General features: G+C 46.9%; 1 protein-coding gene across 2 annotated transcripts in view; it reads right to left on the bottom strand.

Annotated features, from left to right (window-relative positions):
* Window positions 1–10261, bottom strand: part of efnb3b (ephrin-B3b) — a 70558-nt gene extending 60297 nt beyond the window's left edge. The window contains exon 1 of one of the 2 annotated variants that reach the window (XM_029526236.1): window positions 8746–10261. In XM_029526236.1, the coding sequence (XP_029382096.1) occupies window positions 8746–8894 (149 nt within the window). In that variant the 5' untranslated portion in view covers window positions 8895–10261. The remainder of the gene's footprint in view (window positions 1–8745) is intronic. The other variant, XM_029526235.1, reaches the window with a different exon arrangement.
* Between the last annotated feature and the right edge of the window lie 241 nt (window positions 10262–10502).

Here is a 10502-nt window from a genome sequence, read left to right on the forward strand (position 1 = left end):
GCCATGAGGACAAAGAGCGAGGAGAGGGTAAAAGCTGTGTGTTGCATCCGACACCGGGGTATCCGATGAGTGCAGAAGGGGCAACAGCAACCCATTCCACTCTTTCTATGTTAGAGGTATTTGTACTAGACAACAAAGCCCAGAGCTGAACTCCATATGCAGCAAGAAACCACAATCAGCGCATTTTTTGCTCTGATATCGTCACTCCAGGTTGAAATACTTTTTTCGGCAAAATGTCGATTTCTCAGTTGGAGGGATAAACAGCCTTGTTTTAGTTTGACAACCACAAATGTTTCAGCTTAACCACCGCAGGTTTGAAAGGGGCTAACAAACCCTGGAGGATGGGCACGTTTCTTAGTTCAAGAGAACAATGCAATTCCCAAGCTGAAGCCACAGTGAGGCAATATAGGTTTTTATAGAGGAAGAAATTTCACGTTCTTTATTTTGTCTGTTTTTTCGAGTGTTTCTCTGAAACATGTAAGAAGTGGGAAACCCTGAGCCAAACGTTTCCTGCGCCTAACCACAATTCAGAAATTCTTAAAATGCAAAAACAATTCAAACAGAAATACTTGGCCTAGACTGCTTTCCCTGTAAGTGTGCGCTCTCTATGAGCTGAAATACGCCGACAACTTCCAGCGGTGGCTCAGCTCCCGCATTCCTGCATCCCAGCATCAGACAGACGGATCCGCATCCAAAACTGATGATTTAATCTCACAAGTCTGCGTTAATCTCCCATTTTTAATATCAGCCCTACTTAAATTATATTTAAGGCAGAATGCAGGAAATTGAGCATGATTTTTCCCTCTGCTGTTCGCCAAGGTCAGTTTCCCCATAGACTGTAACAATGATGGGCTAATGCCAAAGCCAGATGGACTACGCTCACTGCACGGTCTTTTAACTCCTAATTAGAACTATGTATATGTGTGCACACACTCACACATGCAAGCATCCAAGATGAAGAAAGCATGGAAAAATAATCAAGGTGGTCAGATTTAGGTGGGGTGAGCATTACAAAGGATATGAGGTTGAGAAGCAGGCCTGCATTCACACGGGTAATAAATGCGCCCATTTATTAATAAGCCAAGTTTCAAGATGACTGGTTATTATTGCAGCAGAGCAGAGCACGACAGGGTTGCCACCAAAGCCACTTAGCATTAGGATCATCTCTGGCCTGTTGTGAGTCAACGGGTGAAGGCTATCATAAAGCAAAGATGCTTTGGAGGAACTCCACATCTCCCACACAAGAAACCAAGCAGCCACTGCAGCAGACTGGAAATTCAAGTGCCCCTCTAATTACAATTAAAATGAAAGCCATGTTTCATTTTAATTGTAATTAGTTACAATGGATAGTTTTGCTTCTTTGTTCGCAGGCTACTTGCAGGCAGAGTGATTCATGTACGCTTACTTGAGCAGATTTGTGTGTTTCTGCAAATCTCGGGATAACCGCATCTGATGCCAAAAACATAAATCTCAGATGAGATAGTTAAAGATGCTGCCACCTGTAACCACTTCCTCCTCCTCCTCCAGCTTCCCTTTCTGGGGCCAAATCACTGTTCGAAAAGGTTTTTTTTTTTTTTTATCTGTCTTGACTTACTGAGATTGAGGTCCTTCCTCAGTTACAATGGTGTACAATAGAGTGGAAAGTATTGCTGTGAATCTCAGGTTTTTGGAGTGTTTCGTAAGAATCAAAGAGCAAGGGGTTCTGAGACTCACTAACAATCACACAGGATGAGATCCATCAAAGGCACCTTTGACTGCAGCCTCAAAAGACCTGAACGCAAGCTGCCTTTTGAATAAGAAGTGTAACTCAGGTTCTCCAGACGTGCGGGTGTCTTGAAAAAGACGAATTACCTACACAAACATTTGCCTAGGCATTAACCCAAATAATCTCATCATATCCTCTTTAGCGAAATGTAGAACAATCACAAAAAAACGTGGGTTCACCAATAAATGGAAATCACAGCCCTTCCTGGAGCGCAATGAACTTCTGATATTGATTATATGGTAGAACAGTGGAGCTTTCTGTTGAAGGAACTGATTTATCTTTTGGCACTTTGCACCCATCATCACATTGTTGTATGAATTGGCTTCATTTCTGAGTCTGTGAGGCCTGCATACTGTGTGTCAAGTTTAAACACAGTATGTGTTTGTAGTATTGCTGTTGTGAGTACAGAGAGGAGAAGCAGCTGCCAGTCTCTTAATCGCTCCACGCTAAGTTGATCAAAGCGCTCATTCTGCCCAAAAAGCCAATGAATTCCTCTAAAGCTTACCAGGTTTCATGCTGGACTTCACAGGGATAAATATTATGGGACGTGTCAGTAATGAGGAATGAGGGGCCAGCTCGGCTGTATGTGAGCAGGAAGCAACTAGTCATGGCGATGACCTATAGCTCATCAGTCACTCTTCCTGTCTAAGCCGTGTCACATCAGCAAGCACTTCCGTCAAACTCAGCCGTCCTCCCAAACCATCCATCTCTCTTTTAACCCGCCTTTCCTTGCTATCTTTCATGCTTTTTGTTTCCTCCTCTGAGCCGGTCATCCTCCTGCTCTCCGCTCTCCTCCATCGTCTCACCCCGCCCTCTCACTATCAACCCAAAACGTAAGCCAAAACTTCAGCTGTGACGACGCACAGCTGTCTGTCAGCATGCACATCTCTCTCTTGTGAAAGCGCGCGCATCCTCTCTCTCTCTCTGTCGCTTTCAAACTACAGTCACAAAACCATTTGTAGCCTGCGTCCAATCAAAGCGGAGCGTTTGTCGTCCACTGGCAGACAGAGAGAGGAAAGTGATGGAGATTCAGCTTGAATGAAAGCACCAGGCTGGAATGTGGCTGCTTCGGAAGTTACCAAGATAAGACAAAAACATTTGTCTTTTGTTTTGCATTATGCGTGTTCTGCATAACCGTGTTTGTGTGCGCGCGTGGTACGTAAAACATGATTCCACCTTGATGTTGCTTGAGGGTGAAAGCAAGTGTAAAAAAAACCAAATACAACAACGGGGAAATCAAAATGTCTTCTTATCGACTAATTTCTCTTTTTCATTTATTTTATTTTGTTTGCAAACAATAACTACCGTTAAAGCACTTTACAAAAGAATCGTCCTGAATTTTTAGGATAATACACTGGAACAAAATCATTTCACCTTACTTGACAAAATACTTGAGAAGTTTATTTGTATTGGAGACAGGTTAAAATAATCGCATTACGAACAAGGTCTCCTCCTTTTTTTTTTTTTTTTTGAGAAAATAAGTCCTTGGGACTCAATTACACACAGAAATGTTTGGTAAGAAGGACTTTTTTTTCTGTGGCATCCACAGAACGGCTTAGAGCTCTGAGATCTTAACACTCAATTTAGTATTCAAGTCACAAATGCACACATAACAGCACATCCACTGTCACAAACTAAAATTCTCACACACACACACACACACACGCAAAATGACAACAGCATCAACTACCTCCCACTGCTATCCCATTTTTCTGGAATGATGCCGGAGCCGCTGTAGCTGCTGCAGTCTGAGCCCAACCCAATGTTGGGGAGATGTGCAGCGTGGTGGCAGACCTGTGAGCTGCTCTGATACTGAACCTAAACAAAGCTTGAGAGTTAGGAGAGACAGGCGGGGCGGGTGCGGCAGCAGGGAGGCGGTTCGACAGCAGAAAAGGAATGACAGGAAAATGGTTAAAAGAAGTTGAGAGACGGGAAGGCGACAAACAGCGACGATGGATAATGAAACAGAGGCCGCCCCTGAACTGCTCACCCCCCCAGGTCTTTTAGCTCCACAGTCAGTTCCACTGGCTTCCCACCAAACCAGCCTGCTTCTCTGTGTCACCAAGGGGAGGAGGACTGACCTGGCCCAGTCCAAATGCTGCCAGGAGGATTGGATGATCCCGCTTAGGCCGGCAGTGCTGTGAAGCAAGCTAATGAGAGGCCAGTGTGTGTGTGTGTGTGTGTGTGTGTGTGTGTGTGTGTGTGTGTGTGTCTGCGTGCACATGCATTGGTTGGCTTTGCTATGGGGCTCTGGGTTCAGCCACCCAGGGCAATCTGCCCAGTGATGCTGGGACACATGTGACCCCTTCAGACCTACGGCCTGGATTAGTGTTACCACTACCGCCACAGGGAGTGAGTGAGTGTGTGTCTGTGTATTTGTATTTGCGTGCGTGTTTCCAGGGAATAAAGTTTCCTCTTCCCGCATATGTCCCAACGCTTGGAACCAGCCACACGCTTTTAATCTCTTTCATCCTAATCATCAGCACTTTTAACAATTACCAAAATCCCAAAGTCACTTCTAAAGCTCAAGGGACTGAAGAAATAAATTAGTTCTTTAGCCAACCCCAGCATCTTTACAACGCCGTTTTATAGCTGTTATGATGTTGATGAATGTGCACTGCCCCTGCCAAATAAACTTATAATCGAGTGATAAAATAATGAATGAATTCCGTGTGGAACAACAGTCCGTTATGCCTGCCAATTTCCTCACCTCTCCTGTGTGTGTGTGTGTGTGTGTGTGTGTGTGTTTAGACACATGTGCCCTCATCTGTTTACCATCTAGTGGTAGCAGTATGTATAATGCTCACTTGCACATGCAACAAAGAAGGTACATTAGGACCACACACCCTTTAGACATGTGTCCGACAGAGATGGGAGGGAAGGGTCGAGCCCCCGAGAGTCATTTATTTGTGTGTGTGCAGGCATCTGTTGCGAACGTGCGGCTGCGACGGGCCTGTCTCTTCACATGTCTGCAATTTCACAGTCCAGCTGCATACCTGCATGCAACATCTGCCTGCCTTCAGCGCCGAAACAGAGAGAAAGGCAGACAGAGAGAGAGAGGAAGAGAAAGGCTGCAGCCTGTGGCTGGATTGGCTCCCTTCTTCTTCCCCTCCTTCCCCTGGCCTTTCCATTCTGCCACATCAGCTGAAACCTCTTTTCACAGCTCCTGTTGCTCTCAGCTCGTAAAGTTACACACACACAAGAGGGGAGGAAGAGAAAGAGAGTGAGGGAGATGGGGTGTGCGTTAGGGAGGGAGGGCTTCTACGCAGGCAGTATGAACAATATGGTTCATATTCTCTCCTCGACATTCCTGCTCTGGGTTTTTTATACACGCTCGCTCGCTCCTAAAATAAAAATCAACCAGTGGATATTCTCTAATCATTCATTCCACGGATGCATGTAGGCCCCTGCTCACTTGTCCGCACAGCTCAGGAAAGCCTCAGTGCAGGCATTAATTATTCAGTGTGTGTGTGTTGTCGGGGGGGGGGGGGTCTATGGTTTGGGTGGATTTCACACTGGTGAAACTGGGTGTGGTGTTTTAAACACAAACAATCAATAAACGGCTGTTAAGAGGCTGCTCCTTTGATATGACCTACTAACACTTATTCAGCTCTCTGTGCTCAGTCCCAGAGTGCCCTCACCAAGAACATTTCCAGTGATTTTTTAAGTCTTTTCTCTGGTTTTTTTGTAGTCGAAACACTTAGCCTAGTTAGCTAGTCTTTTATCCGGCGCCAATTAGCCAGCGATTAATGAATTATTGAGAAACTGGAAGGGGGGATTAAATTTTAATGTGGATCTTGGGGGGAATAGTTGTATTACAAGTCACCGCAAGCGCAGAGTGAGAAGACGCCCACCCTCAGCAGCCGTTTACAATAATCTACAGCCGTTTACTAAAGTATGGAGAGAGAGAGAGGAAAAGAGGGAGAGAGGGAGGGGGGACCGAGCAGTATTGGCCCTAAAGAGCAGACGCTGAAATCAAACTTGCAAAACAGCCAAAAACTTCACAAGTCCATATGTTGCGATCAGATGAGTGACCAAAACCAACAATGGCTCCACTCAAATTCCTTTTCTGTGTGGTGTCTGTGCACCCACTGACGCGACCTTGAGTGTGGTCCCTAGTGAGTGGGGTCACGTGCCACCCCAGCACCCTCTCTACTCAACATCATGCCCCCAAACCCCTGAGTAGTAATGTAAAATTCGATCTTTCATTAGGGAGGCTGTGTAAGGCTGATAATAGCAGATGCTGAGATAAGGATAATGTATTTGTGCGTGTGTCTGGATGTGTGTGTGGAGGGGTGATTCCCAAGGTGATCGTTCTGGTTCAGTTCTCGCTTCCTCAAGCAGAACCAGTATTGGCACTTGAGTCTTAACTGGTATTGATTTACTTAGGGTTAGGAGTATCTCTACCCTCACCCTGCTCTCTCCAGTGCTCTCCCTGTTTCTCTTTCACCTCCCAGCACCCGTCTCTGTTTATATTCCTCCCCGTCCACCTCTGCCTCTCTTTTCTCTGTCGGCACAGTAATTTCAACTGATAAAACAATCAATGTGAAGGGTGGATGCAGCATTTCAGGAACGTACAAATATTTACTGTAACTTAAAGTAATTTTTTGCGTCTTCTATTAATTAAACCGACAGAGTCTGAGAGGTCTGTGGCACCCACTACACCCATGGGTGCCTTCTTTTCAGCCTCACCTCTGTCACTCCAAACACATCTTTGGGTGCGTCAGTGGCTGCTGTAGCGCCATAATTAGTGGCTGGATGTGACACATGTTTCCAATTTGCTACGTCTGTTCACCACACTGAAGAGGGTGGGTAAGGGGAGAGGGGGGGCAGAGATAGAGACAGACAGAAAGTGACAGGGAGGAAAAAGACAGAGAGAAAGATGAGGGCAGACAGGAGAACAAAAACAGAGGCGGCACGAGAGGAAGAAAAACCTGGTGAGAGAGAGAGGGGTGAGAGATGAGTGAGAAGAAGAGAAGGAACGGCAGATTGCTCACACAGGCGGAAAGAGGTGTGGGAGGAGAGGTGGAGGGAAGCTGCAGGTGGACAGTCTAAACTTCAAAGCAGCACATCCAAGAGAGGTCTACAGGTTAACAACGTGACAGTCCATTTGCTGCACAGAGGGGACATGAACCATAGATGCGGCCCTGTGTCTGATTGATACAGACTACTGCTCCTGCTTACTTTTCACCTCATTCCTGGAGAACAAACCAGGTGGGCTCAGCACCTCATCCTTGGAAAACGTGCACTACTTGGGCATGCATGAGCTCTAAAGATATTTCAGCCCAGGGCCAAAACCTATTTTACCCTGAGGCAGCTGAAGCTAAAGTGGCGCTCTTGTTGTCTGGAGAGCGAAGAGAAACAAGTACATGGAAGTGTGTAAAAGGGCCAAGAAAATAAACTGGAGGAATGACTAAGCTGATTAACTATGAATAGTAAGCTTCATGAATAAGCTTCATACTATACAATAGGCTTTGTATTTTGAATATATGAGTGAGCAAATCTGTGAAAATGACTATGGAGTCTGGCGTCAAAGCCACCACCCCTCTAATTGCAAGCCGGGCCCATTCACTAAGCCCAGACACCCACCTAACTCTAAACTCCATTAGCAGACAATGGCGTGGAATCACCTGTAAGGCCTCAAAAGCCCAGCCTGTTAGCTTCTCAGTGAAAATTACCCTCCCGTGTCCAACTCTACTCCCTGTTGGGTGAATCCACCCACTGCTGACAAAAAGCCCTCATTAAGGGCTTCATGCCTGGCTCCACAGCGGGGGCCCACGCACAGTCACATCTGAGGAGAGGGGAGAAACCAAGCAGGCCGTAGCCTCCAGCACATGGACGCATTAAAAACCTGTTAGTCTCTGAGAGCCGCTGGCATGGGTGTGACCTGGGGATGGGAAGCTTTTGTAGGCTGCCATGAGTCAGCCTGAGTGACTTTATATTTGCCTTTACAGGCTTTTTTATTATAAAGTTACAAGAAAAGGGGTGCATTCAGGATCAAGTGGATTAGAAGACCTATTTATCAAGCTAGAAAATACCACTGTTCAGTTTGTCCCCGTAAATGTGGTCAGGATTTGGAGAATCGAAACCTGGTGTCACTAAAATCCCCCTCGCCAACATACAAGACTCCTTGTTATTCCCTGCTAACCCCCCCACCACCACCACCAAGCAGGCTATTCAGACGCAGGGAAATTGGCAGAGGTGTGAGAAAAAAAGTGGTGCTGGTCGTTAAGGCCAAACGGCTGGGAGGTGTTTAAAATGACATTTCCTCGGCTAATGCCTGACACCTTCCCCAGAGGCATCAGAAAATGCAAATGAGCGTGGCCAAGTGGGTAAACTGTGTGTTGGAGGGGCCTGCAGGCCAAGGCCTGGACTTTAATCAAGGTCATTCAGCAGCAGCAATTAGAGCATCACGCGCATCTTTATTATCCTACACACAGGCATCCATCTCTGTGGCCAGCTTAAAGCCACTTCAGCAACAAGAAGAGCTACAGCTGGATTAGCCACAATAATTACTGCGAGTGTGGTAAATTCAGAGCAGCTGTGGAGCAGAGGAGTCTGCTCCAACTCACAGCGTGACTACATTCAGGCAAAAATAAATAAGTAAATAAATAAATAAAAATGGGCAAATAGAAATATTAGAACAAAATAGTGTGAAGAGAAAAGTCATTACACCTCTCAAAGGGTTTGTGCCTGCGGTAGGCCTACACACTGAATTATTGCCATTACCCAACTCTATGGTGATTTGCATTTCATGTTGCATTACTGCAAGGCACTTAACGTGCATTTAGAGTAAGTTGCATTAATTGAACGCTTCCCTTGAACCCTCACCCCCCCCCTTCAGCAGAAGTTCAATGTACACTTCGGACACGCTACTGAACGAATCATTCTGTCAGCTCTGTGCTGGAGGCTCCAAGTTCAAACCTGAAATTAGGCAGCCAGTAAAAATGCGGAGGTCTGCATGTAAGAACTGCTCTTACCTTTCGTTCATGGAATTCCAGTAGATGGGCTCCATGTTGCTGGCGGTCGTCCCCAGTAAATCCAGTAAGAATACCAGCAGGATTCCCAATCCATTCCCATGTCCTCTACACGCCATTTCCAGCCTGACACCCAGCCTGTGCAGCCCCATTGACCCGAAATTGGCAATATTTTCTGCTTTCGCTGCTGTTGTAGAGGAGACTCTTAAAACAATGGATGGTGCGACTACAGCCGAGCAGGCTCTTAGTAGAGACAGTCAGAGGGAGAAGTGAGAGCCCGCCGTGCACAACCTCATGGATCCAAAAGGCATCAGAATCTACAGGCTCGGACAGAAAACACGCTCTCAAACGTGCAGGACAAACTTGTTCAATCCGTTCGTCTGGATCTCCAAAATGACGGCGGCTTCTTTCTTTTTTTTTTTTTCTGCGCGTCCTCGATCTGTACTATTTCTGTGCCAATCCCATGACTTTCCCGTTAATCTGTCATAAGTCGTCCTGTTTTTCTCGAAACACTGCTCCTCGGCACAAATAAAAACTCCACTCGGTCGAATTTTCGGAGATTTATCGCCACCCAACAGCTATTTGTGCCGCCGCTCGGTGCGCCCTGATTGTCTTTTTCCGAACAATGTTCCCTTGTTCTCTGTGCCGACTCTGTGTGATTTCTCTCCCATTACCTTGTTTTCTTGTGAGAAGATCCACCTCCCAACATATCGGGCTGGACTGAAAGGAGCGACTGTCAGTCAGTGAGAGGGAAAGAGTCGCGACAGGGCCAAAAAGACTGAAAGGTGGAGCGTTTAAATGGGAAAAGATGCCACTCGTGTCCACAGCTCCATCCTCATACGGACGTGTCGATGCTCGGTGGGCTCAGTCAGTGCGCATTTACAATCCTTAGTCTCCTCTTTGGAAAACACACACGGGTCGTAGATCCGCAAATCGCCCCAGCAGGACTCGGGTGAAATTAAGAAACAAAACGACAAATCGGGATCCAAACCGATGATAAATCCAAGAATCAATTCAGGCTACAGGACGAGAAAACTGAGAGAGAAACAAACCAAAGAGCCGGAAAAGCATCTCCACTCTCGTGCCGCACAAAGGCCGGCGTGAAACTTGTGAAGAAATATTTAAAAGAAAAAGAAGACGAAAAAGGAGACGCGGGTTGTGAGCATCAGTTCGTGTTGGAAATGGACGTCTATTTGACGCAGCGCATCATTTGGAGAGCTGGATGCGTTCCTTCTCCGCCACAGCAAAGCGCTTCATTCGTTATCTCATCCGTCTGTGGCTGAAAATCCCACTGCTTTGACTTGCCCTAATGCTCGCAGCGCATTGACAGACCGACTGGCTTGTTTGAGAGGAGGAGGAGGGAAAAAGGGGACGTGGATGAATGGGGAAAAAAATCCCCATCCTCCGACTGGCAGGCAGGGCGCACTGACGGAGCGCGATTCTTCCAGGCTCTTTCGGGGTGGGTGGGGGGAGCGGTATCGAGTCCCTTTCAGCACCTCCTCTCTGGGTTTCAGGGGCCCCCCGACTCGGACCTCTGGACTCCCTGGCGCTCTATTCTGCCTCCTTTCAAACGGTGAAGAACCCCCCCCCCAAACTCCAGGGCGCACTCCTCCGCTTGGCGCGCCGTGAAGGAAGAGCAAGAGCGCCCTCACTGGGCCCGACGTGGGAAGGCAGTGAACTGATAAGTCCAGCTGGAGTTTCATTAGGTTATTATCCTAAAGTCAGCACAGCCAAGGCCCCGGAGGAGAGTTTAAGGACTA

The sequence above is a fragment of the Echeneis naucrates genome, chromosome 18 (genome assembly GCF_900963305.1).
Source record: "Echeneis naucrates chromosome 18, fEcheNa1.1, whole genome shotgun sequence".
Taxonomy (NCBI): Eukaryota; Metazoa; Chordata; class Actinopteri; order Carangiformes; family Echeneidae; genus Echeneis; species Echeneis naucrates.